The sequence below is a fragment of the Pavona decussata genome, unplaced genomic scaffold (assembly GCF_977016875.1).
Source record: "Pavona decussata unplaced genomic scaffold, jaPavDecu1.1 SCAFFOLD_21, whole genome shotgun sequence".
In the NCBI taxonomy this organism is placed as follows: Eukaryota; Metazoa; Cnidaria; class Anthozoa; order Scleractinia; family Agariciidae; genus Pavona; species Pavona decussata.
The window spans coordinates 601,659-627,061 of record NW_028145444.1 but is presented as its reverse complement, the minus strand read 5'-3'; the positions used below and the strand labels follow the sequence as shown (position 1 = coordinate 627,061).

The 25,403-nt window shown below is 39.1% G+C and overlaps 1 protein-coding gene across 1 annotated transcript; it reads left to right on the top strand.

Moving 5' to 3' along the window:
• Positions 1-1,416: 1,416 nt before the first annotated feature.
• Positions 1,417-23,539, top strand: LOC146486071 (uncharacterized). The gene is made up of 23 exons (XM_085098083.1): positions 1,417-1,523; positions 3,285-3,353; positions 6,351-6,398; positions 6,892-7,012; positions 7,331-7,402; positions 7,751-7,822; positions 8,193-8,264; positions 8,360-8,431; positions 9,423-9,494; positions 9,713-9,784; positions 10,250-10,321; positions 10,923-10,994; positions 11,844-11,924; positions 12,564-12,638; positions 12,845-13,017; positions 13,898-14,038; positions 14,908-15,269; positions 16,341-16,550; positions 17,633-17,868; positions 19,354-19,513; positions 20,120-20,714; positions 21,923-22,107; positions 23,006-23,539. The coding sequence occupies exons 2-23, from the start codon at positions 3,302-3,304 to the stop codon at positions 23,483-23,485; spliced, it is 3,495 nt and encodes a 1,164-aa protein (XP_084954209.1). The 5' UTR covers positions 1,417-1,523; positions 3,285-3,301; the 3' UTR covers positions 23,486-23,539.
• Positions 23,540-25,403: the final 1,864 nt, after the last annotated feature.

Below are 25,403 nucleotides of genomic sequence, written 5' to 3'. Positions count from 1 at the left end.
TGTAGCAATGAAACATGTTTTCCACTGATAGATTTTACCAAAGTCCTCCCGGTGTAAAGGGGCTTGTCTGAGCTCGTCGGGTGGACATTTATCCCATTTCCAGTCCCCTATCAGGAGAGTCGCGCGGCACGGTAAATGAAGCAGCAAGTCAAAACAGCTGCAATCTTGGACAGATCAAATGAAAAATTAAGACCACCCCCTTCCCTCACCATTTCAATGATGGAAAAATGGTGCGTTTTGCTTTGCGCGCGAATTCATCATTGATTTTTGGGGGAAGGGGGGTTAATTTTTCATTTTAATCTGTCCAAGATCGTAGCATCGATATCATTACCAACCACTCAGTTTAAAAGCTGTTTTAAAAATAAACTATCTGTAACCCAACGGTAGCTTACTAGAAATGGGAAATTACTACAAGAATTAACAACTAAACCTGGAGAAGGCTGGTTTGGCCAGCCGAAAAATTGTTTTGAAATATATTACGTTGTGTCAGCCTTGCAGTAGTCTTTGGACTTCTCATCGTCTGCAAGAATTAGGTCTCGTCCGCATCGGAGCGGAAACATTCCTTTGAAAATGCAATCGTTTCTAATTCCGTTTTCATATTCTCCCCCTCCCCCACCCCCTCATTTTGTCAACACAAATACGCTTCGTTTAAGTAAACTTTTGAAAAAAGGTATCCTAAGTGAAATCTTGAAAACTCAAGCCAAAAAACTCAAAAACCTTTCAAACTTCTGAAACCATACTAGAAATGGAAAATCTTCCCTGTGTTTTCATATTCCGTGCATACGAACACCCTTCGAAAACGGCAACATGATTACCTTGGAAAACGCAAACTTAAAAAAAAATTGGAGATTTTCGCGGAAACGCATCTTTGTGGACAGACAAAACGGAAACTTCCCAAAACACATACGGCGAATTGGGCCTATTAAAATTCGATGTAAAGTGAACATCCCCTATCCAGTAAGCACGTTTTGACGGACGCGCTTCGCACGGTTTATGGGTTTTTGCCTTGCATTTAATCGGCTCATTGCGTTTTTTGTTCTCATGCATACGAGCTACAAGTAGATTTCTTTGAAGTTTGTCGTCACAAAGGAGTGGAAATCTAAATGAACGCGTTTCGTATTAATTTCCACTATCTTCCAGCTACTCCTTTCGTTGCTGGATGTTAAATTTTGAGTTACAAAATTAAAAGTAATATATTTGACGAGTATATCTCCAAAACTGATTGAAAAGAAAATTAGAACATCCATTAAATCCTTTTAGGAAACCAATTAACTTGATCTACAAAGAAAATTGTTTATTAAAAAAGGACATCTGCCTACAGAAAATCTAATCCCTTTTTCAACTGGAGTATCATTTGAATGCAAACCACTGACATTTTGTACGGCCATTGGCCTGTTAGCTTTGGCCACACCAGCTGCAAGTTTAAAATGACTCAGCCACGAAATTAAGTTTTTGGAGGAAACTTTCATCGAAGCTTCATACTTGAATTGTCACGACAGTTGTTCCAAGGATTTTCTCATTTGGTAAGAATCTTGAATGATTTTTCTTCATAAAAGTTTAGTTTCCCATTGATTTCTTTGTAGCTAAAAAGCTGTACCTCGGCCATTTTTGCTCATACTTAATTTGATGCTGTTTTATTGTCTTGAATTTCAGTTTTCCTCTTTTACCAAGAAATGTTAGCTCTAAAAAACCTATTACGCGTCAGTGAAATTTAACATCCTATTCTCGTTTTCCTTCAGTGATGATGTCAGTGGTGTTCTCTGAAATAAATAGAGTAAAATTCCATGTCGAATCGTGGTTATATTTTCAGATATTTGCAATCAAACCAATAAACGGCTTGTGAACAAGTGTCTGTTTTATACGAGGAACAAGTAGACCATTTTTGTTTAAAAGTCATGTCTTCCTCATTTGCCCTTACTGAGTATCATACAAATTTATCGCTCCAATGACACTGGCGTGTCAGTTGAACTTCTCGTGTTATTTTCCGTATTGAAATCTAGGGATAAATTGAACTTTTTGTCAACATAATTTAAGTTATACGCAACTCTGTAAATCGGAAGGTTAACCCGGCCATCTGCTCGTGCGTTTCTCGCGTATTCTGATTTTCGATGCTATTTGGAAAACGTTGACACTTTAGGCGAAGGTTTTTCTCGATATTTATTACAATTTGAATTTTTTTCTTATTCTAGTCGATCTTGACTACTTGAAGTGAACTTATTTTTTCTGAATTAAAACGCAGAAAAGCAAACTCCCAGTTCAGACGCCGTACTTCACATGAGCCGAATCGAATTCGAATTTAGACCGACCCAAATTAATTAATCCCAGCTGAATTGATTCAGACGCCGAGCTTAATTCAGCCGAAATTAATTCCCCTAAAAATTGCGGATTCGGGTCAGCGGTAAAATATACCTTGAAAACACAGCCGAAACATGGCGGACGCTGGTAACAAAATGCAAACAAGAGCCTTTTTTCTGCGAAAAAAACTGGAAAACTCAGCAAAAAGAAGAAGAAGAATGCAAATCGCATTAATCTATCTTGTTGCAAATGGGAATTTTACATTTCAAGCATTTATATTTTGTCGTGCTAAAACACGAACTACACATGTCAGCTTCGCTAGAACTCGTCACAGAAAGTTTTGCCCGCCAGGCCGCCATGTTGTTGTTTTCTTCAACACTCTTCTACGCATGTTTTAAGGGAAAACCGCTGGAAAAATACATTATAATAATTTATGCATTCGATTCCGCTCATGTGAAGTATGGCGTCTGAATCAAAGCCGGTCTACAGCCGTTATTCCCGGCTGAGCCAGGCGGGAAAAATTGCTGAGCCGATCCGAATTAAATTGGCCGTTCTGAATTGATTCAGACGCCTTACTTCACATGAACTTAATTCATTGAATTCGTTTCGGCTCATGTGAAGTACGGCGTCTGAACCGGGCCTAAAGAAAAATGTACCGCAAAATTTATTTACTAATAAAATACCTTCTCGACTTAAGATAAAACAATTTAAGTTCTCTTACTTTGAAATAAAAAAAATACTTTTGTTATTATTTAAATTATTTCCTTTCAAGTATACCTGAGATATCTTTATATCATGCCTGATATCAGTCAATACATGATGAACGCCATGGATTTAACAGACAATCACAGCCCGCTTCTATCAAAATCCTTTTCAGTTTCAACTTACGTTAAACAAACTCATCTGTATACTTGTTTCTTATCTATTGCCTGTTTGCTTATGCTCTTATTTAACTTATAAGCTACCGTGTTCGTGATCATATTTTTCAGATCCCCGTTAAGACACCATGAATTGTGCGGTACAAACCGTACTGCTAATTCTCTTCCTGGATACCATAGGTAAGACTAGTGACTTGGAATTGGTTGTAAACATTGTATCACTTTAAAAGCCTGGGGCCAAGCGAAGTCGTAAGTAATGTATAAGGGGGTTTGTTTCTAAAGAAACTGTGGTGTTGCGTCGGTGGGGAGTAGAAACGAATGTTTGGTTTGTCAACAGGGTTGATAACTTAAGGTAAAGTGGCCACCGTAAAGAGATTCGAGTGCTGACGTTCGAGCGTTAGCCCTTCGTCAGAGTCAAAAATATTCGTAAGTAGACTTGAGACCAGCCTCTACAGTAGTGGCAAGAACTAAGGGCTTGGTTGTTCGAAAGCCGATTAAAGCTAATCCCCGATAAAGAATTAACCGAGGTTTTCATCTCGCTCATTGAAAATGCTTTTAAAAGCTAATTTTAAGTTAACGGTCAAGAAAAGTCTTAGTAAACACCGAGGAACAGAAATCTTTTTGAAGAGTCTTCATTGATTAGTAAATGATCTCGAATCAAAGTTCACGTTAACCCAGGATTAGCTTGATCAGGCTTCGAACAACTCGGCTATGGACTACTTTCCCAATGGAATCAAATACATCCGTGAAAATACGACAGAACAAAAACCACAAACGGAAACGTAATTTTAAAGAGAGCTTTCCGCGCAGATCACATGTGAACAACACGGGAATTAACTTGGTTATTTCAAGTTTAGGTGAACAAGGAATAATTTATGGAGAATGATTATATTTTATAATCTGTTACGATTCTTTCCTCAATAGGTGGTTTTCACCTCACACGTCGTCACGCAAGTGAAAAAATAAAATCCTCAACCATTCAATAGATAAAGTCAAGAAATTGATATGTTGTAGAAGAGTAATACATCAACAACGTGTGAAAGTCACAGGGCTGTGCGATATCTCCTAATCGAGTTATTCGAGAAAATGTACCACGGAAAATTACAGAGTTTAGTATGGGACGCCATGTTGGTGCCCCGTCTGATGGGCACCAACATGGCGGCCGGAAACCAGCAAAAACATCTGGAGTTTACCTTGGCTATTTCAAAGCCTTTCTTCTCTCTGCTGAACTTTCACACATTGACATTAACGTTTCTATTACATGTTAGCTGACCAGACCTAAAAAAACACGAGGCGAATCGATGTTTTCATGTACGTGACATGTTTAGAGCAGCAATCCTTCTGTCACGTACTGCGCAAAAATCTAAAATTCAAACTGCCCTATTTTCAAAACAAAGAATGCCATCCTGCTGAAAATTAGCAAGCCGATGGAAATTTAGATTTTCTTATATGTGATGAAGATAAAAACCCAAAATTGGGTTTAGTTATAAATTTTAGTTTTTTATGACGTCAGGTGAAAACAGAGAATAGGCAAAACAGTTTTGTTTTAATACAATACATTTTGGTGTACATCACTATCGTACAAGCGGTGGATCACATCACTGGTTGGAATGCACCATGTTTCTCTCACACTGTCGCTTACTTGTTACTCGTTACTTTATATTTTGTCCCCAAATTCTGGCATAATATTCATATGTATGTACATTGCCACGAGACGAATACAAATTGACCCACGTATAAACATTATATTACGAATCTGCTTTTGAGTAAGGTATATCTAACCCCGGTTAGAAATAATTTTTGTTGAGAATCTCTAGAAAGGCGAATTACGAACGGCTGACGGATATATCAGGGCAAATTTCGATACGACTGTTGATCAAAACTTGACATGTTTTCATTTTACATTTAACCGCTATAGCTTGCTAATCGTAACAGCCCCGGATCAAAAAAGCTGCCGTAGATGGCCTGTTTCCGTCAGTTAAGACTTCTAGTCATTAAACAAATCGAAATCATTGGCACTTTCAGTCATACGTACCTGAAGTGAAGACGTTTCTGCAACCTTCTGACGAAACAGACGACTAGTTTAGACACAAAATTGGTCCAGCTTAGCGCTGATAAAATATGTATTGAATATAAATTTGCATATCTACCCCAGAAGGTCTTACTTGATTGGTCATGTATAAAATCATCTGTTACACCTTTTCGAAGCAAGACGCAAATTAAAGAGCTATAATTATCCAACCCGTCCTTTCCCTAGGAAGAGCATTACATGGTTGTTGCGTTATGATTGAACTTGTGAGAGTGGTTCTTTTTGATGATTTATAGACAGATTTTTTTTTTGCCTAAATGTTCAGCTTCACTAGCATACATTAGCATAAAAGACAAAACTAGCAACAAGTGTACTTTACAAATTGAAAGAACTTGGCAAACTTAGTATTGTGCGAAAACTTTGGTGTGATATGGTGAACAGTTTTTGAGAAATGAACTTCCAAAGTATCAAGATTTTACAAAGAATGTTATGGCCACTCAGCCATACATTCAGTTTGTAAAATTTCACAGTTTTCAAAGCTAATTTCTTCGAGAATATTCAATATATTACACCGACACTCACCCTGATTACCAAGTATGACATGCACCCTAGTCGGTTTTCAATTGAGTGTCGCAAAACCAAAACCAAAGTAATTACTCTGACCAATCGCAACAGATGTAAACAGCACAACGAGCCAATCAGAATTCGAAGCAAATGTATGTAACTGTCGCCAAGCGCGGGAAAACGCGTGCAGCGAACTCGGTACGCTTGGATTTGGTTTGGATTCCCATTGGTTGAGAAAGTGGCGCGAGTTTTGTTAACCAATCACAGAGCGTCGTAATGCAAAACCAAAGCAAACGCGATATTACTTTTGACATTCAATTGAAAACCGCTCTAGTTTAAAGTGTCCATTTGTTCGTAGGATAAAACATTGACGTCAGCAAAAACGTACTGAGTACGCTTCAATTAAAGTCCAGCAAAGACACACTCTTATGAGACACTCTAATTGTGTACTCAACCTGAAGTGCCGTTGAAAAGGAAGCTTGCTATAAAATCTTTTAAGAACGTGGGATGAGATCCTAATTAACTTTTATTCCTATTTTATTACTTTCGGGTCTGGATACAAAACATTGTTTGAATTTGTCCAGTTACAGGAGAAGTCGATTCGTTGAGCTGGAAGGTGAATGCATCACTCGGTAAGACCTCCAAATGAGTTTCTTCTTTATTTGAGATTATATTATTATCTCTATTGCGTGATACTATTACCATAGATATCTCATTCAGCACCAAGCCAGGGCCGTACATAGCAGGGGGCAGACGGGCTGTGTTTCAAAATTACCATTAATGAGAGGCAATGTTTGGTTCCAGCTAAACAAGGTGTTTATGCAATAATAAATCATGACAATTTAAGACAAAAGGCGTTAGTGTGTTTTGCTTCCTTAAAGGTCTTAGAGGCAACTTTCTGAGTAGGGGTGAAAACAAAAACGTCCAACTAGAAACCCTGGCTGTATACGGGAGACCCCACTGAGTGAGGGGTGTGTGGAGTTTGCCCACCCAGACAAAAAATCCTACATACGGCCCTGCAAGCTATCATTTTATTGTTTGAAGCAAAGTTACTTTTTGGCTCATGCATACCTACTCTAGGAAGACGTCCTTCTTAAAAAAATGAGTGCTCTCGTTTCCTTGCAGAATGTCCATATGAGTGCCAGTGCTCAAAAGCCTTCACTGACCCCTCCCTTATGAAAACAGATTGCTCGAGGAAGAATTTCTGGTTTTTTCCTGTAGGCTTGTCACGTGAAAGCACACACGTGTAAGTAGCAAACGTAAAAAAAACTGCATCAAAAGAAAGCACTTTTAGCTAGTGAGGTCTTTCCCGCTTTTAGCAGCAACTCCATCTATTTTCGCACTTGATGATCCCCATGTTTTCCCGCGCTTAGAACTAAGCTCGAGCTCGGCACTCGTATTTTCCCGCGCTTGATAATAACTCCGTGTGCAATAGTCTGAAATTTCCCGCGCTTGGAGCCAGCAATGAATGACGACAGCTTTGAGCCCCTGATTGAACAGTTCCATGTATCACCACCGTTTTTATGATGGCATTTTCTCTGTTCCATTGATTATACCTACTCAGGGACTTTGCAGACAACGAAATTGGACGCATAACCCGCGAGTACCTGGCGACGATCAAGAAAGTGAAAATCCTGTAAGCATTAAGAGACTTTTGGATATGAAATGTGGATATAGGGCCTTGTCCAACATTTTGGCCGCATGAGCTGTTGGCACTTTAATAAGTCATTTTACATTTTTTTGGCCTATTTTCATCATCTTCAATGAATGACCAGAAAATGAGGGAAAGAGCGTAATGGTTCCAAAAACGTAGGGCGAAATTAGGCATATTTTTCCGTGTGGTCGTATGTTTGTGACACTGAAGACACAATAGATGGTGTATTCAATAGGCTGGCGAAAATCCGCTCTCTCATACTGTAATCTTAGTCTTTTTTTATTGTATGGTATAGTAGAGTTTTCTTATCCAAACATTTGGTTTTTTTAGCAACATGGCAAGAAATCTTATCGAGTACCTACCAAACGACCTCTTCAGTGATTTGTTACATTTGGAAGTCTTGTAAGTAGAAAACAAATCTATTGCACGACACAAATTGCAATAATGAATAACACGAGAACAAAAGCAGCCAATCAATGGCAACAGAAACAACAAGAACAACAAGCTGACCACTTCCCTTCACCTAGACCCCGTATTGAACGAGCAACGCTTCAGCCATTACTGTGGAACTAGGTTCTGAGAGGGCCAGTACAGTGTCCCCCCACCCCCTCTCCCACCCCACAAACACAAACACAAACTCATACCCCAGCATTTTGTGAACTATCCCATCGCTTTTACCTATCTATTTACTTGGGGGAGGGAGAGAGGCAATGCGCGCCAAAGTGAGCAAAAGGGCTGGTGGTTTACTAATTACTTATTTCTTCCTGTCAAGGGATTTATCAGGAAACAAACTCGGATTCATCAAAGAGGGAGTGTTTAACGGACTGCCGAAACTCTCAACGCTGTGAGACAAAATGTTTTCCATTTCTGTTTTCCAGTTTACTAATTTTAAAAAGTTGATTTGAACCTGCATTATGATACGAATTTCAAATTTTACAGCTATCTAAGTGAGAACAGGATTTCAAGTCTTGAAAGTGAAAGTTTCCGGGGATTGCCAAGCCTGAAACATTTGTAAGTATCTTGCAAAAGACAGGAGTAATTGTACTATAGATGCCTACTTTTCCCGTACGATTTCTAGTCATTTTTAGTCGATCCAAAATCTAATCATAGGTTGAATTCTCGGCTAGTAACAATTTCCTTTAAATAGTTTAAAGAACTTTTCACAAAATTTAGAACGTTTATTGAGGAATCAGGACGAGGTTTTAAATGAATTTCAGGGAAATTGAGAAACAAAATACGGCTTAAAGTCACTGAAGGCGAACAGCTTCGTGCTGCTCTGAGCTCATGTGTGATGATATTGAGTGACATAACTGTTTTATTATATAAACAAGTCCTGTATAAAAAAACGTTAACCTTTCGAAGGTAGTTTGCTGTGAACAGAAGCGTCAATTCACCTTCTTTTTGCACGACTTCCCTACTCGTTTGATATAAGCTGGTAGCCTAAAGGTTTTCTATGTATTACAGACTGAATCATTGGAAAATGTAATTCCAGGGTTTTGATTGGCTTAGCGGCCATGTGATATGAACGATTTTACCATGCTTGGTCGTTCTTGCAAAATGAAATTAAGAAAAGATCAAGCAGTACGTATTTCTTGGTTGTTTTTAACCAACAAGGAACTACACGCACTCGTAGCATAATTGTTAAACATACTATATGCTACTCACTGACATTCCAATCCTAGCAGTATGCAGGATGTTTGTCCCATGAACCTAGTTTAATGGCCTTAGCTCCCGCGAATCTCCTGTAGCTCAGTGGTAGAGTATCCGAACTAGTAATCGGAAGGTCTTAGGTTCGACTCCTGACGGAGCACTCGGATTTCGTTTTTCAAAGTATGCCTCTGTCACTTTCTAGAATAATACAACATTGTCAATTGTTAAATAGTTTGATACCAAGTTAGAATGCTGCCTACCCGGAGCGCCTCGTGCAGATAGCGAAACTGCTGAAACTCTATTTTACTTCATAATCAGACAGCCCTCTTTAATTTTTTTTTTTTTTTTTTAGATGGTTGTTCATCAACAGAATCTCGGATCTTCCTCAAAACCTTTTTCATGGACTCCATAAACTCAAAGTCCTGTATGTATCACATTATATTTATTTCTGTTGAACTGCTTGTTCGATCAAAAAAACCTCAAGGAGACTGGTTGAGGAAGAGCAGTTTTATTTTTGTGATTGCAGAGCCTTGATTTTCGGGAAGAAATACAAGCAGGAAATGTTTAAACGTTTACCTCTTGTTTGTTTTTAATTCGATTGTTTATTTATTCTTGTTTTAAATTATTTGCATATTTGTCTAGGTCTCTAAGTATGAATAAGCTGACCAAGCTTAATGTTCACCTGTTCAGTGACGCAAAGAATCTAGAATATTTGTAAGTACATGTTTCCGCCATTCCTTTAGCCAATCATAGACACGCAATCCGTGCAGAAGCCCTAACAATTCATTCTTCTCTATGGCTGTAACAAAGCGAGGAAAGAAGTCGGCATTGTATTATAAAGAACCACAACAATAGACGTGTACCAGAGAACCAGAACTAGATAGAAGTGTACTACTGAGAAAACCAGAACTGACATATTTAGGCCACAATTAGATTGCCTGGAGTATAATTTCACGTCAGTCAAGAAAACTCATTGCTGTCCACGGAAGGCTGTAGTTTGACAGCCGAAGGTACAGATTCCTTTTTATAATTTTAGCCAGAGAACATTTGGAAATATTTTGATACGGTCGTACAACAGTGGTTTCAGTAGTTGGAATTTCAGAACAATGCTTTTTTTATTTATTTTTCGCCTGAAGTATAGTTTTTATTAAGGTATAGCTGGGTGTATCTTTTTTGTAGGTTTTTACAGCACAATGAAATCAACGCGATACCAGACTACTTCTTCCAGAACTCTACAAGTCTTAGACACGTGTAAGTGAGCCATTTGCCCTTTTACACCTGTAATGCGATTAGTAACATATAGATCGATTCTCTTTCAATTTATCTCAGGTTTTCAATTGAGTGTTATTTAACCAAAACCAAAGTTATGACTCTAACCAGAACAACAAAACTAAACGCCACAATGAAGCAATCAGATGCCCAAGCAAACTGCACAAATGACTTTTGTACCGTGCAGTACCAGGACACAAATGCTGAATGAGAAAAATATCTCTACAGTGAAAGTTAAAGTGCTCACTTCTCTGCTGCAGAGTTGATTCTCTGATTAACCATTTATTACCCGCAAATGACTCCAAGAACGGGAAAACCCGCGGGAACAAGTCACGATTGGTTTGGTTTGATTTCTTATTGGTTAAGAAGATTGCGCATGTCAGCTAATGACAAACCTTAGTAAAGCAAAATCAAACTCCAGGCAAACACTTAAATTACTTTTAGTAATCAATTGAAAACACCGCTCTAACCGAATGCTTTTATTTTAGAAATGACTCTTTTATGAGTAACGTTAGTTCATTATGACTTTTAACAAAACTAGTAAATTAAAGATCATGTTCAGTTAAACGGGATTCTTTTTCAGGTTTCTGAACAACAATAACCTTACCGTGATTGGCCCAAATACTTTCAAAGGAGCATCAAGTCTGGAGATGTTGTAAGTAGGAGCTACTTCAACTAACACTACTCCGCCTTGAGGCTGATATGAGCTGAAAATGTATCATTACACTAAGGGAATTTAGAAATACAGCAACGGGGCAAAGCGAAATCAAAAAGAGAGTTTCATTTTGTTAATTTTTCCTTAAGTAAAATAATGTAAAACGGACACGCCTGCTGCCCGTTAGTCCAGACACATCATCATCATCATCATCATCATCATCATCATCATCATCATCGTTATCATCATCATCATCATTATCACCATCATTCAGCTTATTATAAACAGAAAAGGACAGAATTAGTTGAAACACCCCTTGCTCTGTTTCAGTGTTAGCAGGCAACTTAGTTATTGTTTTTAAGTAATGTTAAAACACAAGCAGCAGTGTTTTATTGCGATTTAAAACCACGAGGCGCAGCCGAGTTTTTTTAAATCCCGATAAAACACGTGCTGCGAGTTTTTTGAACGGCTTCAAAAACATTCCTGGAAAAGCGTGTGTCAAGAGAGTTCATAACAATGATGCTGTTGTGAACGTTGGAAATTAGCATACGAGAAAAACATTAAACACCGCATACTAATAAGGAGGAGGTTTTATTGGGTTCTAAAACTACTGCACGTGATGTTTTATCGACCATTTGATAGGTCAATGGGCTTATGAATTATTAATGAGTTTTGAAATAAAAATAAAATGGTAATAAAAAGAACTGTAAAGAGATTAAAATTTTAAGAAATGATTTGCTAGCAGCATCAATGCTTTTGGTCCTTTCTTTTGCTTAAATACGCAAGATATACATTCTACAGAAACGCAGGGATCGAGCACTTAAGGAACTCTTTTTGCTTTTTCTAAAGGACGCTTTCCAACAACTACGAGCTAGCGGATTTGAGGAGTGACTCGTTCGACTACAATGACTTTGGCAACCTGTCTTTCATGTAAGTATGTCTGTTCGTTAATTATGTTTTATCGTATACTGGAGATTTCCATGCTATTAGCAATTATATTATGAGCTTAAACTACCTGTCGCTAATGCGTATCAAAGGCCTCCTCGAATTGTTATGAAATAGCAAGATATTAAAAAAAGAAAATAAACACACCCTCAAACACACTGTTAGGTTGTCAGTTTTATGTTCAATTGATAACTATTTACACCAAATTTTGATTTTCATTTTCTTTAAATCTTATAGATTTTCCTTATTCCTAAAAATTCATTACTCGCACCTGGCTTTTTCTTCATTTCTAAAATAATTTGCAGGGTTTTCTTAATGGGGCTTCTTAATACCAACTTATCAAGGCATCCGATTTACAATACCTTAAAGTCCAACTCAGGAAGTTTTTTTCTCGAGAAGTTGAGGACTTTGAGGATTGAGAAAGTCTAAGTAAAAAGCTGAAACATATTCACAAAATGGCACCCAATTAGACTCCACCCTAAAAAAGGAAAGTCTTAGGCTTTCATCATTTAAACGGTGTACATTTTAACCGTTCGCTTCTTACTCAGACTAGGACCAGGAAACTTGATGACTGTTATATGACACTTAGCACCTAACTCTTGTTTGTCTCTCCCACTATTTCAGCTACATTTTGCAGACAGCTCTCGTTCGAATCAAGGTGAACAGTTTCAAGCATCACAGAAAAGCTGGAGTTGTTATGTGAGTCGAAAATCAAATCAACAACAGATGCTTATTACGCCGAAACAGGTGTCTAAGGAGAAAAATTATAGTTTGAGCAGTCGAATTAAATAAGCGAATGATGAAACTTAATTACATTTTTAATAATCAGTGGACAAAGTATTGTAGAAAACGTTTAGAACAAAATCAAAAATGGAAAACACTTTAAACCTTTGACTTTTTTGTAGAGCTCCTACGGATAACATACAGACGTTCCAGGTCTTCGATGATGATCGGTTACGAGAGGGACTGGCACGGAGCGGATTCACGTGTAGCGGCGTTAACTGCACTCCTTGTCATTTTGGTACATACCAGAAAAGATTAACAAATGGATCTTACGTGTGTGAGGATTGCCCGGCAGGTAAAAAACCAAAACTAAATAATGAAGATAGGATTAGGCACTAAATAATACTGTTATCCAACTAGCATGAGAACATTATCGAGAGAACATTGGTTGAGTTCTGTTTTCCGAGCCCGAGGCGAAGTTCATATATGCACTTGAAAACAGAGTGATACCATGTTATACCTAAAAGGGTAAGCTAGGGATCTTATCTATAAACAGAGACCATTTTATTTTCAAAGTTTGTTCGGCCATGCGAATCTGTACAATTCTGACCGCACAGGGAACTAGTTTAGCTTGTGTGGTGTTCGACCTTTCGAGGGAGAATGGCCAGAACCTGGCTGGTTAGGCTAATCCGAGCACGAAAGGTTCTGTGAGACTTTGAACAGACATGGTCAGCGCCTGGTAAAGATGCACTGGACTTGAGCAGTTCTTTCTTCTTCTCAACTTGGTTCTGACCGGTTCTGTTTGAAGTAGGCGGCTCCTTCTCTGTTGATTCTGCCTCAGGTGTCTATGAAGCCAGACACTCCCATTTAACAGGACTAATGCGTCAGGGTGGCGTTAAGAATATCTTTGTATAGCGCTTGCGCTATTTGCCAACAGACCTCTTCGCCACTGCAAGTTCGCCATAGAAGAGTAAATTGAATTACTATGTTAGACATTTCCGACTGGCATGAACGTTAAAGTTTTATTGCGGTTGCATATATATTTTACGTTTTCTCAAATCGTTCACAGATCGTCCCTTATTCTATCATTTCATACAGAGACCGTTTAACTCACATTTATAGTAATGGTGATCACGTTGTTACGAATACAAATTGTCGGGTCTGTTCTTCTGGAACACTGTTTTGGTATAGGAGACAAACGCAAGCCATCAATCTAACTTTGGACTCTATCGCAGGGGGATTCTATCAGAATACCATTGGTCATTACGGAACTTTGGCGGGAAAGACAGGGTGTTTACCATGTCCCAAGGGTACTTATGTGGAATTGGACAAGTTCCCTGCGACACATCAGCACGTTTGTCGTGTGTGCCCGGCTGGTAAGTCATCCGTTACTTGTCCATAAAAAACTGACTGACGGATAGACTTACAGACTGATTGACTGACTGACTGACTGACAGACTGACTGACTGACTGACTGACTGACTGACTGACTGACTGACTGACTGACTGACTTACAGATTGACTGAATAACTAACTGAGACTGACTGACTGACTGACTGACTGACAGACTGATTGACAGACTGACTAACTGACAAACTGACTGACTGACAATTAGGGAATTAATTGTATTTTCTGTGAGATATTCAACAAAGGATAGTGCAGTTTTAAGCAATCTGATTGGTCCTGCTATGACGTATTATGCCTCCACAACCTTATTTGGAAAATTGGCGGATCATCCTAAGTTTGAGTATACTAAAACATAATTATCATCGCCCGATTTCGTGGAATAAATAAATTAAAAAAATGAGTAAAACTTTTTTACTTTACTCTGGAAATTATAAATAATAATAAATTTTGTTTAAGTGTCAATGTGTTTAGCACTGTAACAAATAACAAACTCAACATAAATCTTACAAATCGCAACAGGAACAGAGGTTTACCAGTATCCGCCAGGGGACTATCTTCATATACATGATCACACTGGAGACTTATTGATAAGACGTTTTGAAAACCTGAGCTGAAGTCATCAGCAAAGTCAAGTGAAATTAATCAGATGACAAAAAGAAATGAGTAAAACTTTTTACTCTATAGCTACCCTGTAAACTATTAATAACAATATGTCACCTCAAACAGTCCTTCTCAGGACCACACTTACCAGGATGATCATAATTTACGTACTTATGACATGACTCCTTGGTTCAAACCATTAACAAAATTTAAATAAAGTTGTCTTAAATTGCTTCAGGTTCCAAGACTGATGAATGGGCAAGCTACCGAGGTTGTTTCTGCATAGACTCGTTTTACCGGAAAGGCAGGTTTACCAGGTGTGAGGCTTGTCCCAAGGGAGTCCACGGTATCCTCTGCAATGAGACTATCTTGATAAAACAAGGCTACTGGTGGCAATTCAGAGATTACAATGAGAGCTGGGAATATCAGCGATTTGTTGACGCCTTGATGGTCCCAGATGAGAAATTCAACCACCCGGATGTGAACTTTACGGGGATATTTCCCAAGCCCTACCCATGCCCCAAGGCCGCGTCCTGTTTAGGACTGCTGAACTCTGTTCGAAAACCCTGTAAAACAGGTTATGGAGGACCTCTGTGTGAGGTGAGTGAGAATAGTGATTTCACATTAGCACAGACTCCAAAGATATTAAAATGCCACATATGAATGGCTAAGGTGGGGAGCGAATGTTCTGCGCAGGGCAACATATCAATCAATCAATCAATCAATCAATCAATCAATCAATCAATCAATCAATACAATACGTCAGTCACGTCAATCAATCAATCAGTCAATCATCCTTTATTGATGCACGATATCCTTGTTGACAAATGTGTGGCTGTTGAACTCAAATGCAATAGGTTTATTGTCTATACACCAGGCGATTCAAAGTTTTGACTCCGTGGATGAACTTTCAAAATGAACGCCACTTTCTTATGGTCTTGCCTTTTGTTGTGTTCGTACCTTTGACCGTGTAGATAAAAAATTCACATGATTAAGTTTGACTATGGAACATTGCTTTGCCTGCGGATAGAATCCAAACGTTTGACTGTCGAAATATAAAAGTTATCGATCTGCATTTTTTTGTGACGTTGTATTCATTTCTACAAAGCGGTTCATGAGCCATACGATAGAGTGAAACAATGTGTTAATGTACATAAATCTACAACAAACCAAACTGATTGCAGGGTAACCTCTTTCCTCCTCCTGTTTCATTTCCTCCCTCGAAATCCATTCTCGAGGGAGGAAGAGAGAGGACCTGGGAACGAGGGTGATTGCAGGGCTGACACTTCGTCATTAGCCCTGCAATCAGTTTGGCTTATTTACACGTAAAGTAACGTCTGGCGCATGCCACTCTACTATGAGATCCAATCTCGTTCCCAGAGGCTGTGTTCCTTTTGGTCAGCACCAAGAAAGCAGGACGTGGACGTGTGGCCTCCGCTGGCCTAAAACGCACGCGGACTCGGGGGACGAGATTGCAAGAGATCCGGTAACGAAACGTATTCAGAACAGTTCAGTATTTGTGCGTCGTGTGGTCCCCTGCATTCAAAAGTTCGTAAATTGACAACCTTAACTGTACCAGTCAGAAGAAGGCTATTGGGCAAAGCACCAAAGACCCCGAAGCCCAAATTCATACCAGTCTGCTTTGATGTCCTCCTTTTCTTTCTCTTCCAGGTGTGCGTCAAAGGATATCACAAGTCAATGTCACGGTGCACTAAATGCCCCACCCTACCCTGGCTAGTAATACAGATGACCTTCGTTATCTGCGTCATTTTCTTTCTCATATTTATCCTTGTTCGTGACGATAGAAAAGCTAAAGCCAAGGGACGTACGCTGTCCGATATAGTGCTGGCGCGCTTGAAAATCGTTATAGGGTTTTATCAGGTATGTTTGAAGTCGTCTACTAGATAAAAGGGTCCAGTCGTCCTCAATCTATCCCGCTCTAGTATAAACCTGCTAGCTTTCTATCGCGTTCTATTGCTCTCGATTTCTATGCGTGATAGCTGATTCGGACTGCGCCCTCATCAACTATCACGCGATAGAAATTTCGAGCTCAAAATCTAATTGTTAATTTCACGTTGTCGAACTATGGACCACAGACAGCAACCGTAAGTTAAATGTTGCCCTCTTGCGCTGTCTGATGGCATTGCATCTGTTACTGCCACTGGATCCTAAAACAAGAGTTTTCCAGTCCTTTGCAAGATGGGAGATCATATTTATTGTACAGAATTTCAGAATTGTATTATTTAAGTCCTATTTTGTCTATTAATTCAATATCTTGTTGTAAGGCGCAGTTGAATATTTTATAGAAACTGCGAGGTATAAATTTATTATTATCAAATTTATTATTATTATTATTATTATTATTATTATTATTATTATTATTATTATTATTATTATTATTATTATAAACCAACAGTGAAAACATTTAATTTCCGGTTGCTGTCCTTTCTACGTGTAAACTACTGATAGTCAAGATGCGGCTTTTTGCGTCACTTCTGAGGAAATCGTTTTTATTTTTGGAAGGAAATCCATAGAAAGCAGTATAACTAGTGACTCTGTTTTACTAGTTTTCTGAGGTGGTCTCACACACCTCGCGAGACGCTTGTTTTATCACTGATGCTAAGACTGAAAAAGTCTGATTTGATAATGCGCAATTCAACGGAATGATCTGTTTACAGTAATTATGAAGCTACATTTATTGATTTTGTACATGTACCGGATACGTTCCTTTAAAATTCAAGAGTCATCTGCATCTTTTGCATCTTCTTTGATCGCAATTGAGCAAAAAACTGTGACATAATAAAAACGGTGCCGAATCTGTCTTAAAAAGACAGGATTGTTTTGTTTGCAGACAGTTGAGAGGTTTGGGACCCAGTGGCGGCACCCAACATGAAAACTGGAAAGTCGAGAGAATTTCGAAAAAATGTGAACACTTACCTTATTTTGTTCACTTCTTGATTAAGGTAACAGCCGGGACTTTAGACGCATTCTCATACGTACAGTGGCCTGAGACCCTCCTACAACTCAGTAACTACGCCAAGTTTTTCCAGTTAAACCTGATGCAGATCGCGCCTCTTCACTGCTTCAAAGACGGCTGGAAGATGGACGCCTATGTTGGGCTGTTGATAACCGTGGTTTTTAATGGGGCAGTCATTGTGCTGGCGGTTTCCTATTTCCTCTTTAGAAAACTCTTGATCAAGTAAGAGTTTGGTTGTTTCCCTGTTTAATCCTCTTAAACTTGAAGCACTGCTCAATGGTTTCTAATATTATTTAGCACAGTTTCAAATTGTAAAGCCGCGAAAGGTCTGAGTTATTTAAATCGGTTCTTGAGTTGTCTTCCGATACAAATTCAATCCCTAATTGACATGTTCTTCTTTGTTGAAGACGGCGATGATGACAACAAAAAACTACTATTAACATCATCATCATCATCATCATCATCATCATCATCATCATCATCATCATTATTAATAAGAGGCAGTGTGGTCAAGTGGTTAGAGCGCCAGACACATGAAATCCAGAGGTCTCTATCCCACTCTGAGAACTACAAGGATGTGTTTCACATTAATCTCTTATTCAAATCCTAGTCCACATAGCAAACTTGTCCGCCTCCTGCCAATTGGGATACTTAATTTGTCACCCGGACGTTCTCACTGTCATGATCATGATCATTTTCAGTGTTTTCTTGAAAGTTAGATTTTCGGTTCCTCGAGCCGGAAAGCTTCCCTTTTTTGTTATTGTTTGCCACCAAATGTAATTTATAGAATTGTAAACTAAATAAAGGAAAATGGCGAGTAAGCCCAAGGAACCATGAGCAGGGTTTTCATTTGAGGCCGGAGGCCGGACGTTTCGTCCGGTCGTTTGCCATTCCACGTCCGGTACTTTGAGATCAATATTGGCGATTTTTTTTTACTACTGTATTATATATTTTTCTTACTAAGGCGTCTCATACTGACTAGAGGATAACAGAATGATCAATTACATTCTTCAAAACGGCCATATAACTCTTTTTTCTTTGCTTATTGCTCACTTATCCCCCTACCAACTGACCATTTTCATTCAGTAATTTACTTTTTAAAGAGAATTTTAGTGAGCGCCAGCATTGCCTAGGAAACTGTTTCCTTGGTTCCAGAAACGCTGGAAATGGCGTTTCTGAGTATTCTATTTTAACAATTTCCTGGGGGAGCATGCCCCAAACCCCCCTAGGTGCTTGCGCCTTCGGCGCTCGTGAGGCGCCTTACGGCGCAAAGAAAACATTATAACGTCCGGTGCTTTCAGAAGTATGTCCGCTACTTTACAAAACAGTTGAAAACCCTGCATGAGGCTTATGCAGCATGTACTTCCTCAACTAATGTTAAATTACCAAGATTAATAGAACGACAGTGGCGAGATAGACAAAATAACAATTGATAATATACTATAACAAAAGGGAAAAAGAAAAAAAGGACACATAAACGTAAAGTAATAATAAAAGGGAGAATGGGGGAAGGTAGAAAAATTAAGTAAGCATGTATTTCTTCAACTTGTTTTTAAAAGTTTCAACACATATTGAATTTTGAATGTCTGGGCTGAGCGAATTAAAAAACAAAGGGCCTTAGCTGATATTATAACCATGAATCTGATACCTTTATTTTCTCTAGTGGATCAATCAAAGTTTCTTCACTAACCAATGTTATATATTTAGGCTTAAGAAGGACAAAACACCCGAGGAAAAGGAAGAAGCAGTGTCGCTGAGTAAGGAGCATTGCTATCGTAGCGCCTTCCTGGTCCTGTTCATTACATTCCCAGAAGTCAGTTCAAGGATTCTGCGCATGCTCCCTCCTGCGTGTCATGAAATCTGCCAGGTTTGAAAAGAATGATTTCTATTAAGTTAATCAAAAATGGGTTGACATGTACCTCATGAAACATTTCACCGCCTAAAATTTGAAAACAAAAAAGGACACGGCTGTATTTACCAAGCAATAAAAGTGCTTATTTTTAAAAAAATAATAATTACATGAGTCGTGGCTTGCTTGCTCCGCAAATACCTACAGCTAGTCAAGGCGGAGCAAGACGAATACAAGAAAATGCCAAGTACAAACACTACCAAGTACATACTTATACAGATATAAATTATTTCATAATAATTGCCTAATACTAAAAGAACAAGCCGTCATCTATAAGTACAATGATACGATTTTAAATTGAAAACAAGAAATGATAAGTACAAAATAAACATTAATTGATTGATTAATTGATTGATTGATTGATTGATTGATTAATTGATTGATTGATAGCAATGAAATTAGCGTGATGGCGAGCTTTTAACTGCCTTTGAAAAATGTTTGACGCACGTAAAGGGTAGGAAATATTTGATACGCACAATAGACCCATCAAGGTTCATTTAACAGATGTCTTACACTATATTTCATAACCATTAAAGGCGACTTCGTCCTATAAATTTATTACAGGACTTGAAGATGAAGAACTGCACTTACTACCTCAAGATGGATTACAGCTTAAAGTGTTTCGATAACACTTACAACAAGTACGTCACAGCGGCCTACGTGGGCTCCTGCTACCCTATACTGTTCCCAGTGTTCATTGTGGCTGTGCTCTATTTCCTGTACTATCGCCCTCACATCAAAAACCGTGCCCGCAATCCGAACCCAAAGCGGTATGAGATGGTCGAAGGCATGCGCTTTATCTATGAAAACTACAGCGAGCGCTGCTGGTACTGGGAAATAGTGGAAACCATCCGGAAGTTGATTCTCACTTCCGGCTTGTCCCTGATTGGCGCCGAGGGGAGAACGTACATCGGTATGGCTGCAATGGCTTCTGGGTTCTACGCCGTTGCTCATGCGCAAGCTCAACCAATCCCTGACAAGTTTGAGCACCTGTTGCAGCTGGCATCGTTGGTGGCCACGTTCTTTAATCTGAGTGTTGGCGTGCTGCTAAGGATACCTTCTGAGATGGTCAACTACTCCATTGAAAAGGACAAAGATTCTGTTGGCGTCACAGTATTGCTGGTTACAGCTAATATCATGGTCATAGGGCTTGTAGTTGGTGAGTATTTCAGAACTGTTTTTAACATCAGTGAGGAAAATTCAGTCACAAGTGTAATGTTTGTGCTCTTATTATTTTTTTTAATTTTCCAGTCTTCACGAGACTTCTGTCTCTTTATCAGAGAAAAGTGATGACGTAACTACTTTACACTGATGAAGAGACAAGTCTCGAAACGTCTGTAAACTTTGGAAATAAGCACAAACACTTCTTTAAACAACAAGAACATTTTGGTCTATACTGCGCAACTTAGTTTCCATGCAAGATTCAGCTTGGGACAAAGAAAAAACATCGAGTCGCAGTGACGGAAATCGAACTCCGACCTTAAGTCTCCACCGCGCAGTACGCTGGTCAGCCTCTCTGGCCACTGAGCTTCAGGGACTGACTTGTGGCTTCACTTACCCGCAAAGTTCTGATTGGAATCGCGCCCGAAAGTAGAGACTCACCCAAAACACGTTAAACTTACATGGATGACCATTTTTATTTTTAATAAGTACGCACCTTTTCTAAGCGGACAGAACTACAGTGCGACTACTATGACCGAGGTCACTTATAACTAGCCAATCAGATAACATTATGATACCAACAGTGAATAATTCCAAAATTGGGGGTTTTAACTGTTGGTTTCCGTCTACTCGTAATTGGTTCAATCGGCTTTGGTTGAAATTCATTGTTCTTGTCCTGCAATCTGACTGGCCAGTGACCCTGGTAACAGTAGTCGCACTGTAAGCTTGTTCCCAAGTCCACACGTTTAGGCCTGTTTAACTTTACTATCGAAGAGGCTTCCTAAGAAAAACTTTTGGATCTAAATAAAATTCCATTAACCAATTGTGAAGGGAAAAAGTAGCCTTTGCGAAACAGGTAGCCGGTAAGACTGAATGTGCTGGCTTAAGGACGGTGCCTGCTTTTGCCCAGTTTATGACTATACAGGAAGAGAAGATTTTCAGAGATAATTAAGTGACATTTATTCTAAAAAGCTTCAAAATACATAACGTAGTATGAAATTTTTTCCCAGATTGAAGCTTATTTATCTCTGAAAAATGCTCAGCTACCTCTATTTTTAGTGGAGGTCTCACTGTAGATATTATTAAAAGCTGACATTTTACTGATACAGTGTTAAAAAAGATACTTTTTTGAAGGACAAAGTTTTGAAAAGTCGCGACTTAAGCACCTATACTATTTCCGTCAAAACATTCCGTCTATTTTCTCAGGCCGGTACCTTCTATCGCTGGGTAGAAGTCTGTACGGGGTTTATAAGAACCCACAATGCAACTGGGAATGTTGCTTGAGCGTGATCCTCTCAGCTCAAGATGCTGGTACAAATGTCGACGGAAATGCTGAGGACATAGAACACCAAGATATGGGGAGAAGCCGGATACAAGAAGGCGAATTTACGGTAACGATAGAACCTTCAGTGTACTCTTGTTAAACGCAAGTTTTTTTTATCATTATTTAAGAAAATGGCAGCAGAAGTAGACGGGGTGGAAAATCGATCCTTTCGCTCATTTCAAAGTGAGTGAGAGCGCCAAGCAGAATCCCTTAAGCCTTTCACTTCCGGTGTTCTAGCTTTTGAATCCGTGGATCCAATAAAAAAGTGACATACGCATGGCATGGAATTCCCACCATGTTTACAAAGAAGAGATAGCTATAGGTATATTGCATGGCCGCCATTTTGGTGGTCAAGACAAAAGAAAATTTTCTCACATAGTTTGCATAAAAAATGGAGTTAACTCCCAGAGGAGAAAAATCTTATTGTTCCATACCCCCAACATGGCCGCCATGACGTATCGTGCAATCAACCTATTAAATGCTTTCCTTGCCACACTTATTATTTGTGGTTCCAAATTTTGTGTTTGTAGACGACAACGGTAAGTGTTACAATTTAAATGAAGGTTGAGAAGTACTCTCGGTCTCCTATGTTGTTCACCTGTTGTTTGTTATGCTGTACAAGGTGGTTCTGACATTTACGTCTGTTGTTGAAATTCTTAAAGTGTGATCATTATACTAAAGCTACTGAGCAGTACTTTCCTGTGGTGCTGATTGTTATGCTGTACAAGGTGGTTTTAACTCGAGGTCTGTGCATGTGACGATTCAAATGAAAGCTACTGAGCAATACTTTCCTGTGTGCTGATTATTATGCTGTACAAGGTGATTCTAACATTGACGTCTGTGGATGAAATCCTACAGTGTGACCATTCAAATGAAAGCTTTCCTGTGAGTGTTTGTTACGCTGTACGAGGTAGTCCTAGTTATTTACTTAACACTGCCTTAATTCTCTTCAAATTCAATACCAGGGACGTACCATGAGAAGCACTGTGGATGATATGGGAATCTTACACTTGGGAGTGGACAATGACGGCGAGGAAGACATCATGAGAGATGGACGGAGGGCACACGGAGACATGGAGATCATGTCGGTAACGAGTTCCGGGTATGATGAAAACGAGTCCCCATGGGAACTGTCAAGCTCTGTGACAACTCAAAGCCCGTGGGAAACCGCACCAGATTTACCGAGGGAAGTTCCCAAGGGGAGTAAGAAACATGGATCTCCGGTTGGTATTGAAGAAGATCCCGACGGTTTACTTGCCTCATCAGAGACTCCATGTAAAATTCCGGAGGTGAAGCGCAGGGAGGGCCACAGAGAAGCAACCGCAGATCATCCAAAAGCTGCTAGAAATCTAGCGCTGGATGTTGACGAACTCGGAAATGGAAACGAAGCGGTGCTGCTCGATATGTTGGCACCGAAGATGACACGAGTAAATCCGAAGAAGTAGCGAAGGAAGAAGTAGACTAACAAGGCTATGAAGGCTGATGAAGAAACTAGATTTTAGATGAGCTTTCAAAAGGAACCAGTTTGATCAACTTTGACCTTTAATGCGTAGATTTTGTAGTCATAAGATAAAAAGAAATGGTTCAGGAACAAGTCATTTTATGAGAAACTGTCACTTGTCAGAAGTATCTATTAATTACTCTGTGAAACTGTGAAGCAGTTAACTCCGGGTTAACTGCATTGTATGAAATAAAAATAACATATAAAAAAATCGGCAAAGGGTAATCGCCATTTTTGATAATTCTGGTCGTTATACACATAAAACCTCCAGTTCCACACTTCTAGACTAAAGATGCAGGATTCACTATTTTTGCCTATGATGATATTATTGATCAATGTTAACTTGGGACTGTGAATACCTGTTTCAAACCGGTTGCTACTGCCGTGGAATTCTATATAGATGTTCCAAAACATGACGCTGACCAGCGCTACCCAAATCAGTCAAATTTTCAAATATTTTGATAATTTATGCATCGGTCAGTAACAAAGCATGTAAAAAAGGCCTAAAAGTCTTAATAAATTGGATGAGCAATAAATCCAGAGTTGCTCTTTTTAGAACGTTTCTGGAATTAAAATGGAACTAAGAAATGTTGGTTTTGTGGGGGGAGAGGGAGGGAAACTAGAGTACCACCGAGCAAAATTCAAACCATCTGAAAAAATAAATAAATAAATAAATAAATAAATAAAATAGATAGTACAACAATGTAACTCAACGCAGGTATTACATCAACCCTAAGATTCGAACCCAGGCTACTTTGACGGGAGTCGATTGTTCTCACCTCGTCGCCATCCCTACTCCTTAGCGGCGACGAAGCACTATTTAGTGCTGACAGAACTAGGGGTCCGATTTCTTAAATTTGCTAGAAAGTCTCCTTGAGTGATCTCTTAGAGATCAGGTTGGAGTTGGACGAGTATGGCAAGAAAATCAATAGCTGTTCATAACTATTCAGTTGTAAGGTATGACGCGCGGTTAAAACCGTAACGTCCAAAGAATAATTTCTGGGTAATTTTGAATATGTTTATTTTGAAGAATAGTTTTGGCATTAAATGAACTGGGATGTTGCCTGTACGAGAGTGGTCACAAGTAGAATTTTAACGTGAGCAGTGCCCATCACATATGCAAACAAAACCAGTGAGACGTTGAAGGGGGATTTTCATGGTGACCACTTCCCCGAGTGTACAAAGGAGACGTGCTGCAGAGGTTGTGGAAGTTAGCATTTCCAATATAGGACGATTAGGAACTTTCCATAGCAATAATATCATAGTTAAAGGGACTATGTCAGCTGGGGCACATGCGCATTAGAGCCCGGTTGAGACTAATTTGCATACAACTCGTCGAGAGATTTTGCTTTTCCGCCATGGTAAAATCTTACAAAAATATCGCAACAAACAGCCTCTGTAATTACTAAAAGACTTTTGTAAATTAAACATTTAGCTAACTTTCCGAAGATGAACGCGATTTAAACAGCTGAAAACAGCTTTCTGAACTCTCCGACGGTATTTGAAAAAGTTAGGCCAACGATTTCAAAGTGCTTCTCATCAACGCGCGCATGCGCCTTGGGTGATGTAGTCCCTTTAAGTTAGTCCCCCCTTAAAGACCAAACCTAGCTGAAACTCACTGTTCCCGGCTCCACAGTGTAATAGTGACAGAAAAATATGCTTTATTGGAATTAACTCAAGAGTTTTACAGCAATGATATGCCTCGTACAATTTAAAAATAACTTTTCATGAAACCTAAACCAAACATTTTAACGTGAAAACATAACACGTACAATCTGCATGCATTACAATGTTTCAGCCCCTTTTAGCACTAGCACCATGGGGAGAGATGAAGGAGCAATGCAGAGATCCGGAAAAGAAAG

Bases quoted from the DNA above. Each gene is read 5' to 3' on its own strand.
- LOC146486071 (XM_085098083.1), top strand. From the start codon at position 3,302: ATGAATTGTGCGGTACAAACCGTACTGCTAATTCTCTTCCTGGATACC. The intron at 14,039-14,907 runs GTAAGTCATCCG...AAATTGCTTCAG, and splicing joins TTGTCGTGTGTGCCCGGCTG to GTTCCAAGACTGATGAATGG. The intron at 19,514-20,119 runs GTTTGAAAAGAA...AATTTATTACAG, and splicing joins CGTGTCATGAAATCTGCCAG to GACTTGAAGATGAAGAACTG.